At 34.7% G+C, this 22,254-nt stretch overlaps 1 protein-coding gene and 1 pseudogene across 2 annotated transcripts; both read right to left on the reverse strand.

Annotated features, from left to right (window-relative positions):
- Positions 1 to 573: 573 nt before the first annotated feature.
- LOC142638350 (uncharacterized) lies at positions 574 to 5,347 on the reverse strand. Of its 2 annotated transcripts, none has more exons than XM_075812375.1 (5): positions 4,867 to 5,347; positions 2,410 to 2,495; positions 2,011 to 2,316; positions 1,770 to 1,853; positions 574 to 1,235 (listed from the first exon to the last, which is right to left on the reverse strand). In XM_075812375.1, exons 1-5 carry the CDS (start codon positions 5,251 to 5,253, stop codon positions 785 to 787), a joined length of 1,314 nt encoding a protein of 437 aa, XP_075668490.1. In that variant the 5' UTR covers positions 5,254 to 5,347; the 3' UTR covers positions 574 to 784. The 2 variants fall into 2 exon arrangements, with proteins under 2 accessions (XP_075668490.1, XP_075668489.1); XM_075812374.1 differs by lacking the exon at positions 4,867 to 5,347 and adding an exon at positions 4,675 to 4,687.
- A 3,034-nt stretch (positions 5,348 to 8,381) lies between these two features.
- LOC142641060 (altered inheritance of mitochondria protein 32-like) lies at positions 8,382 to 11,357 on the reverse strand (annotated as a pseudogene).
- Between the last annotated feature and the right edge of the window lie 10,897 nt (positions 11,358 to 22,254).

Here is a 22,254-nt window from a genome sequence, read left to right on the forward strand (position 1 = left end):
AGCATATTCAAACCACCTTTCTCTATCCACCACTCTCCTCCCCTCTCCCCCCATATCCTTCTGTTCCAAATATTCCATTAACAAGGGAATAAATATAACCTTTTAGTTTGAATCTCCATAAACACGGGTAAAGTTGAAAGTTTACTTCCAAATAAATGCACGAATTATATTTGATAAGCCAAAAAACCTCTTAAAAGGCCGTGCCTTCCAGCTCCATAGGGGATACAATGCTAATCAATAGGGGATACAATGCTAATCAGCTTATCAGAAGTTAGAACTGTGGACATACCTATCCACCTCCCAAATTGATCTTGCCTCATATATGTTTCCTTCGAAGAGAGAGAGGGAGCTTGCTATCAAATGCCATCCATTGGTTCAAATTAGTAAAATACAAATCGTGCTCTATATAAAATTTGATCAATATTACAAACTGAATAATCTCTTGAAAGAAGACGTGCCAAAATTTTGAAAATTATGAGATTTGAGATTTACATATTTGCTTTTGTGCAAATTTCACAAATCTAGCATACCCAAAGAAGAAAAAAGAAAAAAGAAAAAAAAAGAAAGAGATAATTTAAGTGCCCCGAGGCAAAACCGACATTTTTATACATCATTTTGATGATTTTATCCAAACACTTGTGCTTCTAAGTCAAAGGCTCTTTTTGCAGAGGCATTACAACATGAAGTGACATTGGTATCTTATAAAGATTGGAGACAATAAAGGGAAGAGTACTCTAACCCGTTATATCATGAACACAATATAGAGATTGGCTTTGAAGTTTATCTACAACTGTTTGTAGCAACTATAGGCAATGGCAACAGATGCTGCAGCACAAACAACAGCGAGAGCTGCATACATATCTTCTTGCTCCCAGCTATCAAACCATGTTGGCATTGCACGAACTTTGCGTGCACTACCTCCTTTAACACTATTGATCCTGGAATTTAGTTTCTTGCTACTCTTTTTATCGGATATCACCTTTGCTGTACCCACATTGGCATCTTGAGTCTCTAGCTTTTCTGGAAATGCAGGGTTTCCACAGCAGTGCGAGTTTCCATTTTCCTGGCAACACCCCATTTCCTCAGGTTGAGATTGACAAGCAGCAGTGTGCATCTCACTTTTATGTGTTTGTGTCAGTTCTTCAGTTTTATTCCCAACATTTGTCTCGCCATTTAAATTTTGCCTAAGTTCATAGGATTTATTCTGTTCCTCTTCTGATAATCCCATCTGACCCCTGAAATCACCATCAAATGTTAAGCCTAGTCAACCATTTCAATTTAAAAATACTTGGAGACAAAATATGGACCAACACATGACACTACAGTGTAGTAACAAAAAGCAACAGTTGATGAACTCATTTATATTTACTCCAGGTTCTATGTGAGTTGAATCACAATTCTTTGTTACTCTATTTTCTTTCTTACCTCCCAGCTTCCTATATAAAGGAACAAAGAAATCTTCCATTCAGCTCCTATCATAGAGCTAAAATTGATATCAAAAGCAATACAGCTCTGAGATATGTGTCCGGTCTGTCTTTAGCCTTTTTGTTTAGCTTTTATGTAAATCTTTTTAAATCCTCACTTTTTCTCTTTTTTTCAAAGTACAAATATACTTTAGCACATTTTCAGCAAAAAGTGAAATAAGCTAATGCCAAACGCACGCTAGTCTACTTCTAGTAGAGGGAAAAAAAAACTGCATACCACCTTGGGAGAAATCATACAGTTTACACACAAACACAACACACAAAGGACAAATACAAGAAGATTACCTCCACAGCCCATTTACAATTTCTCCTTTCAAAATATGCTGCTCAAGCAACACAGGTACATCCTCTGGAGTGACATAACCATACCTATACATTAAAAAAAGAAAGCTCCATCATCAATAAATTAAGAAAATGTATATATGCCTTGGGAAGGATGAAAAACTATACCTGGTAAATCACAATGTATGACAAACTTGAATGCATTAGCTTGTAAAAATAAATCAATCAAATGACATCCCCTTACCAGTGTCCAGTGACTTCTCCATTGATTTTTGATCCAAATATGATAACATTTCCTGCATAATGATGTCCCCCAATGTGTGAGCATGGACTAACAGAAATTTTACTTTGAAGACAGCGTAATTCTATCTCTTCTTTGAATCTACTGACTAGGGCAGGTCCACAAACTCCACAACGGCGATCCCGGGACCCATGAGAACATACAAAAACGTATGAACCCTTTAATCTTTCAGGAGTTCCAGGTAGCCATTCACCATCCTTCACAAGCACTTCCTCAACAAATGTGTCAACATCAAAATGTGTCAATCTCCTGCATTTTTCACCATAGTCGATCGGTAAAAAATTTAGTGGGGAAAAAAAAAAAAAATCGTTTAACCAAATCTCAAACGGGCATGCCATTGACCTGTATCTTATCATGTCTGGAAAGATTAGTACATCCCCATTTGATGTCTCGGTTCCATCATGTCCCTCGCATATTGTCAAGCGGGTCTAAAGAGAATGAGAGGAAAGAGACAAGGGGAGAAGATTAACATCAACTGATATTATACTGGGGGAAGGGGAGGTAATGGAATAGCAAGCAACATGTATGACAGGCTATTTTAAGCAGGTAACATCAACGATCAAAAAACAGCACTATCCACCATCATCACATTATTTCATTCATTTGCCCAAACTCATAGGCTGCTGGATACTCATTATGAAACAAATATATATACTAATTACCATAATAATCAAATGCAATAATTTGCAGGCCACAGTTAACATCAGTTCTTGGATCTAGGTATTTAACAGTCAATTAGAAGATGATGTATCCAAAAAAAGAAGTCCACACCTACAATACAGTACCCTGATAGTCATGAATGTTGTGAAGACAAAACTGATCTCCTACATATATTTGAAACAGCACTAGCAGTCCAGCTGAAACTGCTTGGAACACTGAAAATCAAGCTCTCAACATGGTTACTACTTTTTGGTGTATTGATGAAATAGGAGGCACCATCTCAACTTGACAACCAAACAATAAAGACATCAAAAAAATAAAGAAGAGAGAAAATAGAAAAAATTTAGACTGAGTAAGCCAGATTATGGTGGTAAGAGATGTCTTTTTAATACTTGAATGCAAATTCGGGGGCATAATTGTTTTTCTTTATTTCTAGAACTAAATACCATTCCCTTCTCATAATAGCCTCTCCACAAACTAAGCAACAAATCCTACAACCAATACTGACAACTAGAACCATATTTTTTTAACCAGTATTACTAATATTAAGAGAATCAAATCTATGCCTTATTCAGAACCAAAATATATTTTTTCAAAACAACATCAATCATCCCCAAAATTACCCAAACCCCAACCTCTACTGCAACAAACTTACCAATCTTCTAGGTCCCCCACAATTCACATCCTCACATCACTCCAAAAATACAAACAATCCACAAGACCCCAAAACACTCACCTCAATATCCTGAAAACAAAATAAATTCACACCACGTCCAAACCAATGGACACCAAATCACAAATTTCAAATGAATCCCAGAACAGAAACAAATCCATAACATACCCTAAACCCACCAGAAATCAACAAATTCCCAACCAATCCCCCATAAAACATTTATCAAAAAGAGATCAACTCATACTTCCAAATTACTCCTAATATACAAGAAATGCACGAAAAAAAAAAATTCAATTAACAAACTTAAAAATCAACACATATCAAAAGTGAACCTAAAAGCGTCCAAATAACCCTTTAAATACAATCAATTCTCAAAACACACAAACCCTATCACCCATGTCAACGTTGAAAGCGAAAGCCTCCAAAACACACCCTCAAATAAAACCAACCATCAACACACACAACCCCTTTCAATTCACTAATTTCACAATGATCCCACTTCAGCAGTGAAAGAAAAAGCCTCCAAATCACACATCAAAATACAAAAAACCCTCCAAAACACACCTCAACCAAACTAATCCACAAAGCAGACAAACCTGTTTCAACAACAGCAGCAGCAACAACAAAGCCTTAGTCCCAAATTTCAGGGTCGGCTATGATCCTCAACAAATTAATCGGGGCCTGCCACATTCTTTCTTTTCCCCCCATTCAACCCGTTTCAAATAACTAAATTCAAAATCAACCATTATCAGGAGTGAAATCAAAAACCAACAAAAAACACAAACCCATTTTGAAATCACTAAATTCAGAATAAACCCACATTAACCCTGAAAGCAAAAGCCTCCAAAATCACACCTTAAAACAAACCCACTCCACCAGGCACACACAACCGTTTCAATTTAATAAATCTAAAACCAACCATCACTAGAACCAAGAAATCACACAAACCTATTTCCACTAAATTTACAATGAACCCATATCAACACTTAGAACAAAGGCCTCCAAAATCACACAAAAACCCATTTCAATTCACTAAATTTACAGTTGGCTCATATCAACACTTTGAGAAAAAATCCTTTAAAATCACACAAAAACCCATTTCAATTCACTAAATTCACAATAAACCCCCATATTAACACTAAGAAGAAAAGCCTCCCAAATCACACAAAATCCCATTTCAATTTGCTAAATTTACAATGAACCCATATCCACGCTTAGAACAAAAGGGCCCCAAAATCACACAATACCCCCATTTCAATTCACAAGTGACACACCTCTTTGTTCATATCAGCTCTTCACAAACAAGAAATCACACAAACCCATTTCAATTCACTAAATTTATAATGAACCCACATCAACACTTGAAACAAAAGCCTCGAAACTCACACAAAAAATCCCATTTTTCAATTCACGAAATCCAAACTAAAAACCACACAAAAAAAAAAAAAAACTCAACAGTGACCTACCTCTTTGTTCATATCAGCTTTCTTAGCCATTACAGCCGCAGAGAGCAGCCTGGGAACACGATCGAATTCAGAGGCTTCGATTCTTGGGGGCCAAACCTTTGGGTTCTTGTAGCAAAGGAAGACGTGGCGCTGGTAGAACTCGACGGAGCCAGCGAGTCGACTCGTCTTGAAGTCCAGGCGAGAGAAACCGAACTCAGCGTCACTGAGGGCAGTATCGGCTCCGCCAGATAATAACCCTTCGTTCTGGAAGCTCCCGGAGGCGCTGCCGATTAGAGAATTTGGGTCGGTGAGGTAGCTGTCAAGTGATTCCGAGACTGTGATTGGTGAAGATGGGTTCGTGAATGTCAGAGCTTCTTCTCTGTCTCTGTTGCTAGCCATAGATATCATCACTGTCAGAGAGAGTGAGTGAGTGAGTGTCTGTTTTGATAGAGAGAGAGAGAGAGAGAGACAGAGAGACAGTGAGTGTGTTTGTGTTTGGAGAGAGAGAGAGAGAGAGGGGTTGGGTTCCAGTGGTATTGGAAGGAGGGGTGTGGAAATAGACTTTCGTCATTGCTTAAGGACAGCATGACACGTGTCATTCAGGGGGAGCTTCTTGACCCTTGGAGTTAGAGCGTCTTCTCTCTTTTGATTCTTGGATCTCTTTTTCAACTCTACTCTTTTTTTTTTTTAATGAATTTCCTAGTCTATTCTATAGTTCTTGGATATAGTAAAATGTTCATAATAGTTAGGCTAGGACTTTGTTTGTGTGCTTGTATTGTGTGTGGGGATGACACTTGAGTGGATACCTTGTTAGACGAGTGCATGTGCCTATTATCTCACTGACATGTGGATTTTATATGTGTGAGATTCACATGTCAGTGAGACAATGGGCTCATGCACTCGTCTCACACAATATTTTTTCGGTGACGCTCATAATATTACTTTATATTGTCACAAATAGAAAATGTTAAAGCTAGTTTCAATTATTATATAACATGTTTAAAAATGAAAGTAACAATGAATGAGATTAGTGTCATATTTAAAACATAATAATTTCAAATTTGAGCTGACAATGAATATGATTAGTATCATATTTTTATGTGAGATCTCTAATAGATATCCCCATGAAAATGGAGTAACTTTTATGTAGTTTATGATTGGATATAATAGTTAAGATTCTCATTTTGTGATTAGATGTAATTGTTAAGATTGTTTTTCAGATAAGTCTTTCTTTTAACAAATCTCTTATGGTTCCTTAACCTTTTGAGAACGCGGTGTTATATTATTGTAAGTTCTCTATGACAGATAAGTTCAGATAAAAAAAAGGGGGACAACTTTCATGTTGCTTGTAATTGGATGTAACAGTTAAGATTCTCAGTTGGTAATTGGATGTAATTGTTAAGATTGTATTTTAGATAGATATTTCTCCTAATAGATCTCTTTTTGTTCCTCATTTTTTGGAGAACCGCGGCATTGTATTATTATTATGTTCTCGATTACAAACATTTCGGAAAAGTAGATGACAAGTTTTAAATCCTAATGCAAGCAAGATATGTCTTGTTTTTTCACCACATCATGTATAACGGGTTTAGTATTTATTACAACTTACAAACTAACTAGATAATAAATGCAATTGGTATGATATTTTGCTATGTGCATCTCTACGATAGGTAAGTTCCCATGAAAAAGGGATAACTTCCACGTAGTTTGTGATTCGATGTAACAAAAGATTGTCAGTTTGTGATTCGATGTAACTATTAAGATTGTCTCTCAAATAAATATTTTTCTTAACAGATCACTTCTTATCCCTCAATTTTTAGAGAATGTGGCGTTGTATTATTTTAAATTCTCTATTCCAAACATTTCTTGAAAGTAGACAACAAGTTTTAAATCTTATGCAGTTAAGTCACGTCTTGTCTTGTCTTTTACAACACATCGCATATAACAAGTTTAAGATTTGTTACAATAATTTACAAACTAACTTGATAATGAATATGATTGATATCATATTGTTATGTACATCTTTGCGATAGGTAAGTCCCCATAAGAAAGGAATAACTTTTGTGCAGTTTGTGATTGTATGTAATATTTAAGATTATCTCTTGGATAAATCCCTCTCTTAATAGATTTCTTCTTGTTCCTCAAACTTCAGAGAATGTGGCAGCATATTATTGTAATTCCAAATATTATGAGAAAGTAGATGATAAGTTTTAAATGCAAGCAAGGCATGTCTTGTCTTTTTTGCTACATTGTGTATAACGGGTTTAGGGTTTATTGTAATAACTTATAGACAAACCTGATAATGAATAACATTTGGTATCATATTGCTATGTGTATCTTTGTAATAGGTAAGTTCCTATGAGAAAAGGGGTAACTTTCTTGTCGTATGTGATTGGATGTAATGATTAACATTGTCAATTTGTGATTGGATGTAATTGTTAAGATTGTCTATTGGATAAATCTTTCTCTTAATTGAGCTCTTCTTGTTCTTCAATCTTAAGAATTTGGCATGTTGTATTGTTGTAAGTTCTCTATTCCAAACATTTCCTAAAAGTAGACTACATTCTTTAAATTCTAATTGACATGTCTTGTCCTTTTTACCACATCACGTATAATGAGTTTAGAGTTTTGTTTTAAATAGAAAAAAGGAAAGACTTTTCAAATAAATTAAAGGATAAATTAAGAAAGTTGTGAAAATTTGTATCTCATTTATTAAATTTTAAAAGCGGACAATACCTCAAAATAGAACAATTTATAAACAAAATGAGAGAGAGAGAGAGAGAGAGAGAGAGAGAGAGAGAGAGAGAGTCAATGTAATGTGCATAGAATCAGATTATCGACACAGGAGAGAGCATACAATGTTAAGTAAAAATGTCGTGCTCATTGGTACTTTCCTCCTTAAGGCTTCTATAAGGTGAACTATGATATAACAATAGAAAGAACTCATGATGAGATTGCACCTTGCAATCATTTTCGCAATTAGGAAGGAGTTATGAGAATTCTTAAATGTAGTCCTAAAGTGGCAAAGGATATATGGGGATGAGAAAGATAGTTGAAGGATGCAAGCTTTAGATGAACATTAAAGTCTTGTGAGTACTGTTCGTGTTTGGACTTTTCTGCACTCCTTGAGGAAAGAGAATTGTGCATTTTTATTTACATTAATGACCTTATCATTTATCCAAAATAAATAAATGAATAAAACACCAGCAATCAATGTTTTGTGTTGTTAGTCATATTTTCAATATTACTAGAATTATATGAAGTCAAGGGCTATCGACACCACACAGGGGAATTCAGGTGGTGGAATCATCGTTTTGGAGGGTGACATAAATTCAAAGGTCTCGTGTTTAATCCACCAAACAATCAATCTAAGGAGTTTCAAGAGTGTCTCATAGATATGGAGTAAAATAGTCCAGCCAAAGACGGGAACAATACTTCCTTATATATATACTTCAAATTATCAAAGTAGGGCTCCTTATGAGTTCCAGTCTTCCCGATGTGATGTGAAACCTTATGGTTTTGCCTACATCTTGGCAAGTGATCAATCAATTAACTTAAGAAAAAATAGTTCCAAAGTCAATCAATTACCAAAGGAAAGAATGTATTCAATCAAGAATAGCATAGCTTCAGGGGACTAAAATCATAATTCATAGGCTGGGGCGTGCTAAAGTAGGCTTTTAATCCTGGAGTTTAGTTCCTTGCTGCCATTTTTATAAAAAATCACCTTTGTAGCACTCACATTAGCATCTAGATTCTCTAGCTTTTTAGGAAATATAGGGTTTTGGCAGCAGTATGAGCTTCCATTTCCTTGGCAACATCCCTTTACCTCAAGTCGAGATTGACAAGTAGCAGTGTTCTTCTCAATCTTATGCATTTGCGATAGTTCTTCAGCGTTTTTCCCAACATCTATCTCGCCATTTAACTTGATCCTTATTTCTTGGGATTTCTTCTGTTCCTCTTCTAAGAATCCCATCTCACCCCTGAATGCACCATCAAACGTTTCAGTAAAGCCTAGTCAACAATTTGAATTTAATCATAATTGGAGACAAAATATGAACTAGCAAATGTTTGACACTACGGGTCTGTTTGGGATTCGGTTATTTTATTGAAACTGAAAACTTTTTGTTGAAAGTAATATAGATAAAAGTAAAAGTTAGCTGAAATAGTATAGTGTGACTCATAAATGTACCAAAAAGTACTGTGGGACCCATGAATAGCAGCAAAAATAAACTGAATAGTAAAATAAATTGGCAAAATTAATCGTGCCAAACGGACACTACAATGCAGCAACAAAAAATGAGGGTGGATAAACTCATTTATATCAAACCCTAGATCCTGGGTCAATTGAAGCACAATTTTCCATTACACAATTTTCTTTCTTACCTCCCACTTTCATGACTAAAAAAAAAATTCATGAATGCTCCTGTCATACAGCTACAACTGATGTTAAAAGTGGATACAGCTTTGATGTAGATGCAAACCACCTAGAAAGAGATCTTATAGTTTACACGTGCACACACAAAGGATGAAGATATGAGAATATTACCTCCACAACCAATCTACAATTTCTCCTTTCAAAATATGTTGTTCAAGCAATACAGGTACATCCTCTGGAGTGACATATCCATACCTATAGATTTAAAAAGAAAAAAAGAGGGCTCCATTATCAATAAACTGATCAATGTATTATTGGGAAGGATGAAAAACTCTACCTACTAAATCACATAGTATGAAAAACTTGAACGCATTAGGTGGTAAAAGTAAATCAATCAATTGACATCCGCTTACCAGTGCCCAGTGACTTCTCCATTGATTTTCGATCCAAATATGATAACATTTCCTGCCAAATATGATAACATTTCCTGCATACTTATGCCCCCCAAGGTGTAAGCATGGGCTAACAGAAACTGTACTTTGAACACCATGTAATTCTATCTCTTCTTTGAATCTACTAATCAAGGCAGGTCCACAAACTCCACATCGTTGATCTCGTGACCCATGACAACATACAAAAACATAAGAACCCTTTCATCTTTCAGATCTTACAGGAAGCCATTCAAGATTCTTCACAAGCACTTCCTCGACAAATGAATCAACATCAAAGTGGGTCAATCTCCTGCATTTTTCACCAAACTCGATCAGTATTAACCTTTTTGGGGGGGGGGGGGGGAATGAAAAAGCATCTAACTAAATGCCAAATGAGCATGTCATTGACCTGTATCTTATCATGTTTGGAAAGATTAATACATCCCCATTTGATGTCTCAGTTCCATCATGTCCATCACATATTGTCAAGCGGGTCTAAAGAGAAACAAGAGGAAAGAAACAAGGAATGAAGGTTAACATCAATTAATACTAAATGCCTGAAAGGAGGGAGATTATGGAATAGCAAGCAACATTTCGACACACAAATTTAATTAGGAAAGAATTATACAATTGATATAATTAGTAAGATCAAGGATCAATAAACAACATTATTCACTATCATCACAATACTTCATTCACTTGCCTAAACTCATATGCTGGTGGATACTCTCATTATGAAACAAATATAAAATTATAATTACCATAATAATCAAATTTAATGATTTGCTGGCCACATTTAACATTGGATCTAGGTAATAAACAGTCAACTAGCAGCTGATAACAAAAAAATTGCAAGTCTATAATACATTATCCCCACACTCATGAAAGCTGTGACAGACACCCAGAAGGCCAAGAACTGTTCTCCTACATAATAGTTTGAAACAGCAATAGTAGTCCAGCTGAAACTGTAAACAAGATATCACAATTGCTATGAAAAACACATTTCAATTCACTAAAGCTGCAATGAACCCATATCAACATTTAGAACAAAGGCCTCCAAAATCACATAACCACCCAAATCATATTCACTAAATTTTCAATGAACCCGTACCAACTCCTAGAACAAAAGACACCCAAATCACACAAAACCCATTATTTCCATTCACTAAATTTACAATGAACCCATATCAATACTTTGAACAAAAGCACATATCACACAAAAAATCAATTTCAATTCACTAAATTTACAATGAACACATATCAACACTTCACGTAAAATTCTACAAAATCACACAAAAAACCAATTTCAATTAACAAAATACCAAACCCCACTTTCACCAGAATGAAACTAAAAACCACAAAAAAAAAAAAAAAATCACGGTGACACACACACACCTCTTTGTTCATATCAGCCTTCCTAGCCATGATAGCAGCGGAGAGCAACCTGGGAACCTGATCGAATTCGGAGGCCTCAATTTTGGAGGGCCAAACCTGGGGTTCTTGTAGCAAAGGAAGACATGGCGCTGGTAGAACTCGACTGACCCGGCGAGTTGACTAGTCCTGAAGTCCAGGCGAGAGAAACCGAACTCAGCGTCAAGTGGGTCTAAGGCTGTGATTGGAGAAGAGGATGATGTTGGGTTTGTGAGTGTCAGAGCTCCTTCACTGTCTTTGCGAGCCATAGATATTGTCACTGTCAGTGAGAGAGAGTGTGTGTGTTTGTGTTTCATTAACTACTGAGATAGAAAGCCTTTTCTCTATCTCTTTCACTATGCTAAGATGCGAACATGTCGTTTTAAATTGTGAAAAAAACAATTGTAGATCTTTAAAGATGATTCACCAGTTACAGTCATACATTGTCATCAAACTGTAAAAAATAATATATGGTCTGAAAAGAACTGTTTTGTAAACCAACTGTATATAGGTCCACTTGGTTGCGCATATTGGAAGTTAAAAACCTAAAACTCTATTTGATAACATACTAAGAGTCCGTTTGGATAGAACTTATTTTGCTAAAACTGAAAACTGAAAACTGAAAACACTGTAGCAAAATAATTTTTAAATGTGTGAATAGTACTGTGGGACCCATTTTTAATGAAAAAGTTGCGAAAAAGTGAAATTTGTGGGACCCATGAACAGTGCATTTGTGCACTGTTCATGGCTGAATAGTCAAATCTTGCGGCTGGGTTTAAAAAAAAAAAAAAAAAAAAGGAAGCAAAACTCAGACGCAGAAAACGCCTATCCAAACGCCCTCTAAGGGTTTAAGATTTGCTTATTTTCTTAAAATTGAAATTTTTTTGTTGAAAGTACTGTAGATAAGAGTAAAAGTTAACTGAAATAGTACAGTAAAACCCATGAATAGTACCAAAAAATGTAGTACGACCTATAAATAGTAGCAAAAATAAGCTGAATAATAAAATAAGTTAACAAAAATAATCTTGCCAAATATACACTAAGTATTCGTTTGGATACTGATGAAAGTTGGGCATGTGCGTTTTAGATTTTTTTTTTTTTTTGAGAAGTACGTTTCAGTTTTATAGTGGGTCTCGTGCACTGTTCAGGGGCCTACAAACCTATTTTTTCAATAAAACTTTCATTAAAAATGAGTCCCACGACACTATTCTCACATTTAAAAATTATTTTGCTATAGTGTTTTAAGTTTTAAGTTTTCAGTTTTCAGCAAAATAAATGGTATCCAAACACACCCTAAGAGCAACTCCTCATAATTTTTTTTTTACAAACACTCATTTTAAGTTCAGAACACTGTTTTTCAGTATCTTATGAATAATGTTAGAGACACAAATTATTTTACAAAAAAATTTACAGTGTGTTTTTCGGTGAGTGATTATTAGTAAATGAAAAAATGATATTAATGGTAAGCCTAAATAAAAATCAATAAGAGGTTGACCACATTAACATTTTGTAAAAATGTTGCAAAATAGTGTTAGGCTGCAACATTACTCATATATTATGCAAATGCACCAATACCCATTAAGAGCATTAGTGTCATATGATGCTAGTAGTAGAAGTACCTTGTAGCTATATGCTAAAATTTTTAAATAATTTCTCTCTCATCTCTACTAACTTTCGCCTTTTTATGTTTCTAAAAAAAAAAAAAACACTCTCTCCATTTTCTCTCTCATATATCTCTCGCCTCTCTCCTCTCTACTTTTTTTTTTTGTTGATAAATGGTGGGTGTTATTTTATGTTATTTTAATAGTGGATGTGTTAAAGTAAGAAATGAGGTATGGGGTTTAATGTTAAATACTATGCTAAAATAATATTGTTCGGGGGCCTTTTTTCGGTTGCTCGGCCATGTGTGATTTGTTGGAGGGGTGACCTTGCTAGGCTTGAGTTGTGTTTAGGGAGTTGCGTTTGGAGCTCAACATTGGGCCACGTAATCCAATGGCTACCAGCGTACTTTTAAGCCTACAAAACCATTAAAGCCAAAGTTTAAGAATCACAATAATGGTTAAATAAATATGTAATATGTGTTTGATATAATTGCTTAGATTAATGTTGTAATAGTAGTTGAAATAAAGTAATATGTATTTAAAGGTGAAGTAGTCATGTACTCAATGATGTAAATTTAAAGATATGGAAGCAGAGTCACTTATCTTTGATGGTTTGGAGCTCCAACTATATAGCATCAGTAAGTTGAGAGCATTCTAGCAGAATGACTCCAGCGGTAGAGAGATAGTTTGCCATGATAACTTCAAGATTGAAGGGAAAAAATGGGTGCAAATAGAGGGAGAGAGAGAGTATATCCAACTATGTGTAGAGGCTAGTTAAGCTTGTCCCTCTTATCATGCACTTATATGAGTTTCTCTCTTGACAATGCTCTTTTAGTTGTTATGAAGTTATGAATAGTGTTGCCTTTTATAAGAAGGGTTTTTGTATGGAGTATTTGTGCTTTCTAAGAGAAGGACTTTATGTAAGATAGATTTGTGCCTTCTAGGAGAAGTGTTTTGATATGAGATCTTGGTGTCTTCTAGGAGAAGAGTTTTAGTAATAGAAGTTCATGCCTTCCATGAGAAGGACTTTTAATATGAGTGTTTGATATCTCTTGAGAAGTGTGGAGATGGTAAAAGATATAGATTTTTTGTGGGATGTAGTATTTGTAATATGTATGATATATCGAAATATGAGAGATATGGAGGTTAAAGATAGTAAAAATATAAGATTATAATTGCTGGAGAAGTTGTAGAGATTGTTTTTCAAGAGGAAAGATTTGTAAGAGAAGAGTATGGAGATGTGTTTAGGTATTTGGAGATAGGAGTATTAAGATAGATGTATTTTTTGAATATGGAGAGTGAGGGAATGAGCACAAGAGAGTAATGGTGTTGTAGTGTGTTTAGCAATGTTGCTGAGATTTTTTGCTGGAGAATGGATGAGGGCTTACGAAGGGTAATTATGAGCTAAAGGCTGAAGAGTTTAGTTCATAATTTGGAAACTAAAAACTTAGAAGCTTAGAACTTCAATAAGAGCTTGAGAAGATAATTAGAGGGAGAGAGAATAGAGAAGTTTATGAGAGAGTTGTTCTTCTCTATTGGTGTTTCTTGGTGTGTAGATGGGGGACTTTATTTATAGCCGAGCTTAAGGGGGTATTGTAGCAAATAATCTCAGCCAAAATCTGTCTTAATCAGAAATGAATTTTCAAAAAATTCATCCTAAGATTTGGCTAAAAATGGTATGTTTAACTTTAAGGTGTTCGTGCTATTTTGGGTAATAGCTGCAGGAAGAAAGAGTAGTAGAAAAGGAAAGTATTATAGCAAGAAAAAGATAGTTTCTTTAGTTGGTTTTGGTTTTTATCCAAATAAGGAAAATTAGTAATGTTAAGGCTGCTAGGTCAGTTGTCACAGCTGTTTTGAAAAAGCTGTCCCAGCTGTCAGGAAAAGCTGTCACAACTGTCATAAGACAACTGTTGCTTGGGGCAGAAGCAAATGAAGTCAAATGTCATGCTGTTGGGATTTCAACATTAAATGACTGATGATATCAGTTTCAGCCAGGTGTCAAGTACTGAACACACTGCTGGTGTTCTGCTAGAAATGTTTCCTTTTTTGGGTGTTTGTATTTTTGGTCCAAGATTCTATTACAACACATTTTTAGTAAATAATAGAATGATTGGTTGAAAGTTAATGAAACTTTAGAGATTTAGTTAAAGTCTCATTGTGCTGCGACTTAATCTTTGTGAGCAAGAAGAGCATTTAATGCTCTGCTCTAACAGCTGGCAGATGAATATTTGGTCTGCTTGTGGTAGACAGTAGTTGGGTATTAGAGATATTATGAATATTCTATATATTTGGAGATTAAAGGTAGCCAATTAGATTAGACCATGTGTTTGAGTTGGATTTTAGCTGAAATTAGTAATGTAGTTTATGTAAAATAATATAATGAAGTCTCTAAATTTGTATAGGAACAGCTGGAGATATTGAGTATTTGCCATATGATGAATATTAAGTTTTAGGAAAAGAGTAATAGAGAGTTTTATCGTCTTAAGTGTTATGTGATAAAAGATGCTTACCATATGTTACCCATTACACACAGACTCGTTAGAGTTCAGGGAGTTGGAGAAGACACGACAAGCAACATGTTTCTTTTATCAACTTTAAACCACTGCAGCTTTACTAAACATACCTCTTGGTCTTCCAAACCACGATTCCCAAAGTTTCCCCAAAGAGACTCATGAGCTTGGATCATAAGCCGAAGATGAGCTGACATACCTTGGGTTTTGTTGTCATTTTGTGTAAATATGGGCTCTTGTTGGAGAAGCCGCTTTCCATGAGTATGAGGGAGGCAATATGGGCCGTGAGCTTTGATTCATTACTTGTGCCCGATCCATATGTTGATGTTAATGATGTCAGGGGATTGTGATCCCAATTGATGAAGAGGAAATGCGGACTATGAATCCGCCTCTTGAAGTAATGATCTTATGGGCCATGTGAGCCAAATCCATGTAGTTGAATGAGATATGATCTTATTTTGGGCTTTAAAGAGATTTACCCAAAAATCAAGTAACTATCCATAGACTCATATACAAGTAACTATCCATTGCTCTCAGTTAGTCACAACAAAATTCGAACATAGAAGTTTTGATGGCAAAACTTAGAAGAGTTGAATTGAAAAAGATGTCAAACGACTTAGTTTAGGGAGAAAAAATGATATGGTTATGAATCTAGAAGGGTGGTTTTTTTTTTTATATACTTTTATATGATTTTCTCAACCGTGAGTTGTGGATTTGGTTGTTATGTTTTGGGGTGATTGTTGGTTGTGGATTTGGAATTATTTTTTGGGTGACCATTGGTTGTGAATTTTTTTGAGATTATAATAGTGAATAAATAATCATATATAGTAGCTTCTTCTCGTTAGGTTTTTTAATTAGACTATTACTAGGAAAAAATCGATATAAAGGAACTATTTTGTTTATTATTTTGTGCTAACTAGGGCATAAATTAAACATAATCCAAAAAGAAATGATTAAACTCATACCACATCTCATATTAAGAAATTGACACAAAGCACAAAAATACTTTTAAAATATAAAAATAGATAAACACCGATAAAGTCTAAACTCTAAAGAATTAGAACTTAAATTAAATTTTTATTAAAATTATTTACTTATATTATAATTTATCTCTTCTTTTGCATTTAACTATTTATATTATTATTTAAAGGACTTTTCCTGTTTGGAGCGTATTTTTTTTTAATTCCAAAATACCTCTATAGCCTTTTTTTTTTTTTTTTTTTGACACACCTCTATAGCCTACTTTAAGTAGGGGAAAAACTTAGTTAAAATGTTTATTTAATTTCCACGTAAAACACTATCTACAAAATATGACCACACTCTTAGTACCCTCAAATTTTATCTGCTTAGGAAGTTTAAATAATAGGATTAGACATGTAAAATTTCTAATTTAAAAAATTCTAAAATTTAGCTAGATTAAAAATAAATAAAAAATAGTTTACCAACAAACCGTCTTTCTTTAAAAAAAAAATTACTTACAGTTTTTTTCCCTTTGTTTTTTTTTTTTGAACCTATCTACTCTAATATTCACAATTGTAAAAAAAGAAAAATAAATAAATAAAAAAAACGCACAGTTTTTTTTTGTGAAACCTATCTATACCTATATTCACAACTGCTTAATACACGTTCACAAATTACTTGCCACTTGCCTTTCAGTTTTTCCCCCTTATCAGAAACATATTCAGTTTAAGCCTTTTCACAAAAACTTTTCATTTTTCTTCGTTCATCACTCCTTTATTCTGCAATCTTTATTCCTTCTTCTCCTCATTCGATGGCCACTAAAAGTCCTAACTATGTTTGCTATTGGTTGAGGAAATTTGAAGATATGCTTAAATTTTAAGTTATTACCTGGCCTCTATTAGTATTACCGCATATTTTGTGATTGTTTTGATCGAACCAAATCAAAACAAATTAAAACTCAAGAAATGGAGCAAATATCGTTGATTGGAATGAAAGCCCGGTACTAAGTGTAGCAATAAAAAATTCTTCAAGAATGGATACATCAAAGGCTGAAATACCTGTGTGTAATGCTAATTTCTCTTGAAGGATTGATGACTTTTTATTTATTTATTTATATTTCTTTTGTCTTTCATTCCACATTTTACTTGAGTGGATAGATATTGCTATAAAAATCAAACTGTTCCTCACGTTTTACTCCTAATAAAAAACCTTTTTTAACTTCTTCCTAAGATAAACTGTTATTGATTTCTTTTACTTATTCGGATTTTTTTTTCCCAACAAATCACAAAAGTTGGCCAAGGGAGCAGTGAAGCATGGAAAATCAAACTCATGTAGGTTTTGAATCTCTGACTTCATCACCACCCTTTTCACATCGCTGGGTAATATCCCTATTTGAAGTTATTTATTTATTTATTTTATAAAAAGATAGATTCTCTCTCTTTGAAGTTCATAAGCCATAGTGCGAATCACATTGAGTCAGTAAAGATTTTTTTTATTATTATGAGCAACGATAGATTTTATTGCTTTAGAGTTTAGACCAAAATTTACGTTCAACATATATAGCAATATATAATGGTGATTCTTCAACCCACATAACACTTTGCCACAAGTGGTTAGCAAAAATAGAAAAGAAACACTTCGCCACAAGTAATCTATAATTTTACAATTCTACAGCTGCTCTGTTGGCCTTTTTTCATGTGCTATTAAGTACCACTTTTTTCATGCGCTGGCATATGCAATGATTAAGGGTGGAGTTAGAAATTTTTGTTTGGAGGGTAATTTGTGTTGCTAATGTACTAGTTTCTACAAACTTTTGCACATATACACAAACACATACAATTATACATATACAGAAGTTAGAATCTTTCCTAGTGAAGTTCATAAAATTAAATGTTTTATAGAATTAAATTATTTTTCACCATAATTTCCTTCTCAAAAAAAAATCGTTCACCATAATTTCAACCAAAAAAAAGAAAAAAGAAATCATTTCTCAACATCTTCCATAGCTTACACTTTTCATTTTCAATATAAGCTACTAATAATTGTCTATCATTGCAAGTAAAATTTTTTCAATTAAACTAATGAAGTGTTTAAAGACATGAATAATCTAAAAATTTATGAGATACGATAACACGTTTTACAATAAAGAATTACTTTGAGAAACAATACATTCTTTATAACTACAAAACCAATTGGACAATTTTTTTTTAGAACATTATTGGATTAACTCAAATATTTGGGAGGGCTAAGTTCCATTTTTGGGGGCTAATTATTAAAATATTAAGGGCTTGTTTATTATCATTGTTTAAACAATAGTTTTTAGTATTTAAACAATATTACACGTATTTTTACACTTTTTCACCCACACATATATCCAAAAAATATAAACAACATTACTAGAAATTTCTTACCAAACAAGCCCTAAATATTTCTATATAGTATAAAGATATTTTAAAAAATTTTGGAATTTTAGTTTTACATAATGGAATGGAAACCATTTGTGTGGTTATATTTGTGTTAGAAATTATTTCTGTGATATTTAGACATCTATTACTATATACTAGTCTCTAAGCATGGAGAGTGTGATTAGAGGCTTTTGTAAATTAAAAAAAATTTCTAAAAATTAATAATTTTAATTCATCATAGTTCGGGGTTGTCGTATTTTTCAATTACAAAAATACTTAGGCGTGTAATGAGATTATATACTTAAAAAAAATTTTACCCACAGACGCATAAAACTCGTTATACCGCTAAATGTTTTTGTGATCAAAAAATGCAACAACCTTAAATTATAATGAATAAAAATTATTTACCATTAGAAAGAAAAAAAAAAAAAGAAAAGTATCTAGGCATGAGGTGTGAACATACTCTAGTTATTACTATTTATTTAAATTTTAATTATCATTATTTTTTTTAAAAAATTAGTTTACACATAAATCTTCGTCAAGTTGTGCATCTCACGTAATCAGGTAATACTACTAGTTTTTATGGTACTTCTCATAGCAGTGCCATGTCCACCACGATGAGAAGGTACCATTTTTCAAACATATGAAGGTTCAAGACCGTCCTTTTACGGTCACGCGGATTGCTTTAATTTTTTGACTTGTCAAACACCCTTCCTTCCAACTCCTTTCCTTGGGCAAACAACCTACGGTTTTACTTGAGCCAACTTGACTTTTATTTTTATTTTTATTTATTTATTATTTTTTAACCAATCTATTTGACTTGACTTGATTAGGCTGAATCTTTTAATTTTAAAAAAAAAAAGAAAAAGAAAATTGACTGTTGCTTATTTTTATCATCTTTCACGGTAATTAAAAATTAAATTGATCAATTTAGAAATATGTTAGAATTTCGTTGGCATTCTCCTAAATTTCAATAATGTTAACTATAATTAACTTTTCTTTATTTTATTTTATTTTCTATATATAAGAAGAGTGAAGGAGTAAATCAACAATAGCAAACAGTACTTTGGTTCAGTTAAGTATTGTGTATTTTGCCTTTTTTTTTTTTTTTTTCAATCCTAGGTTTTTGCTATTTTTTTTATTTCTTTTAAGTATTTATATGAGTTGGTATATATATTATTATATTGAAAAAATAAATTTCATAATATTTTCACAATTATTGAGGTATCAATTTTTTATAGATCGAAATAAAATAATAAAATATGAGATTGTGACCAACCACAACTAAAAATAAATGTTTTGTAAAAATGTTGTAACACTTGTTTTTATCACAATATTTTCACAATTGTTAAAATCTCAGTTTCTTATAGAACAAATAAAAAATTAGCTAAGTCCACAACATTTTCAGGTCAATTTCACAACAAATTATAGGTGGTAAGCTATTATTGATGGATAAAAAAGCGATATTATTCATGGGTCTATTTTAAAATTAGTAACAATTTGCCATTTAGAATTTGTTATGAAAATATTATGGAGATAGTGTATGTGCACAATTGCACCTGGACCCAAGAACAGTTATGGGCTCAGGCCCAATGAGCCTTAAACAATAAGAATTTGTAGAGTGTGGGCTTGAAACCCAGGTTGGAAGTATATGAGGATTAAATGACAAACTAAGGATTACAAGTAATTGAAAACAACAAGGAATATTGTAACTGGGCCTCCTCGGACGTAAGCTGAGAGCTGTTCTTATATTATATCTCACCCTTAGTCTCTTGTCTTTTTAGGTTACAAAACGTTCCGTCCCTATTTCTGTTCCAGATCCCCCTTTAAATACCCTTCTTTTTAGTACTTTATACACGTGTTGCCCCAATCCCTCCCTTAGCCTAGATATTTCTTTTCTTAGTGCCTTTGAACAGTAACTAGAAGTTTCCCTTCCACTGTTCAAGTGTCACCTCCCCATTAATGCGGCCAGGGTGGTAGGTGCAGGGTCTTTAATGTGGAGGTAGCAGCCTTTATTTTTGACATTTCTTCAACACCGGTGCTTCTGGGACATTCTGGGGTTCACCCCCCTTAACTATTGGTCTTGACCGTGTCATTCCCTAACCTTTACCATGAAGTCTCAGATTCTCTGATGTCAGTCCGAGGGGAAAAACATCCTCGGCTAGGTCCTCGGATCCTCGGCGTATGGGCCGACCTAAACTATCAACAAGCCCTAAACTCAAGAGTAGGTCGGCCTTCCTTAGCAAGGCCCAATGGCCCATATCCCTATTAAGATATTTTTACTCCCCACAATAGCCCCTCAAAACTCTAATTTTCAACGTCCGAGGAGAAAAATAGGGTTTTGATCCGACGAGAACCTCGCTTTCCGCACACTTTATAAGTGACGGCACGTGTGGAAATCGTTTCGCGTCCCAGAAGATGACACTTGGCGGTTTTATTTTCAAAAGCGCGCGCATTTATTACTGTAAGTTACTCTTTGTCTGCCACGTGCAACGGTGAGATGGGCATCCAACGGTTCTCATTACTCCACGAAATTTTAGGCGGGACAGACATAATTTCGAGGCCGCCCTTTCGCACGTCGTGACGCTTCGGGAACTGCGCCTTCATTTAAGTCATCGGGGATCAATCCCATCAAAACAACAACAATCATTCTTCATCAACGAGAAAACCGTGGAAACCCGTACCTTCAACTTTGTAAGTTCTTACTCTCTCTATTCTTGACCTTTTCTCCTCGGATACGGTCCTCGGCTGTCTTCGTAAACACCCTCCCCTCTAGAGTTTAACCTTTCGTTCTTTTCTAATGGGTAAGTTTAAGTGTCTAGTTGATACCGCCGCTGGGATGGAAGGCTTTAGAGCTAAATACCATATTCCCAGCGACGTAGGGCTAGAATATTGCCCGGCAACAGCCGTGGCCGGTTCTAGGAAAGAGGAAGAGGTTATCATCCCTATGATAGCCTTCATAGAGGGTGGGATGACCCTTCCAATGAAACCCGTAATGAGGGAGTATCTTCGCAACCACCGGTTGTGCCCCGATCAATGCCTTCCAAACGTTTTTAGAGTTCTAGGTAGTGTAGATGCTCTAAACGAGCAGATGGGTTTAAACCTCACATGGCACGATGTCGTGTTCCTATATGAGTCCCACAAACTTTCTAAAGTAGGTTATTATATGAAATCTCGGTCTAGCACCGTTAGGCTAATCTCCTGTCTGCCCAAATCAAACAAAGGCATGAAGGACGACTACTTGATCGTGTCTGGGAACTGGCACGACGGCCTCCACTGCCCAGTTCAGTGGGGGGATCCAGGTGCGACACCATAGGATTAATCTTCCCACAACACAACTTCTCCCAACACACACACAGAAATGCGTATTTGTACTTACTTAAATTCGTTAAATATTTGTGTGAATCTGACCAGGTTTGTTTGTTTTGATGTCTTTTTTGCAGATAAACAGCACTTGCGTCCTCGCCTGAGTCACTGTAACGTTGCCGATCTAAACCGAGTACTTCGCTCCGAGGTATTCGTTAGTGCAGACCTACAACTCCGGGCTGCTCATCTTATTCTAGGATACACCCCCCTTTCCAAAGACTTTCAGGAGATAGAGGACGCCATTATTGCCGGCGACCGAAGACTAAAGAGGATAAACGTAGCTCGGCCCCATTTTTTGGACGACCGTGACCTCCGGACGCTCCGACACTATTTTGTACAACCGGCCGATAG

Source organism: Castanea sativa, chromosome 6 (assembly GCF_040712315.1).
Source record: "Castanea sativa cultivar Marrone di Chiusa Pesio chromosome 6, ASM4071231v1".
In the NCBI taxonomy this organism is placed as follows: Eukaryota; Viridiplantae; Streptophyta; class Magnoliopsida; order Fagales; family Fagaceae; genus Castanea; species Castanea sativa.

What these genes read in the sequence shown, in the direction of transcription:
- LOC142638350 (XM_075812375.1), bottom strand. Translation starts at nt 5,253, where the DNA reads ATGATATCTATGGCTAGCAACAGAGACAGAGAAGAAGCTCTGACATTC. An exon ending in CCAGACATGATAAGATACAG is followed by an intron (nt 2,317 to 2,409) that starts GTCAATGGCATG and finishes TGAAAAATGCAG; the next exon opens with GAGATTGACACATTTTGATG. An exon ending in ATTGTAAATGGGCTGTGGAG is followed by an intron (nt 1,236 to 1,769) that starts GTAATCTTCTTG and finishes TGGTGATTTCAG; the next exon opens with GGGTCAGATGGGATTATCAG.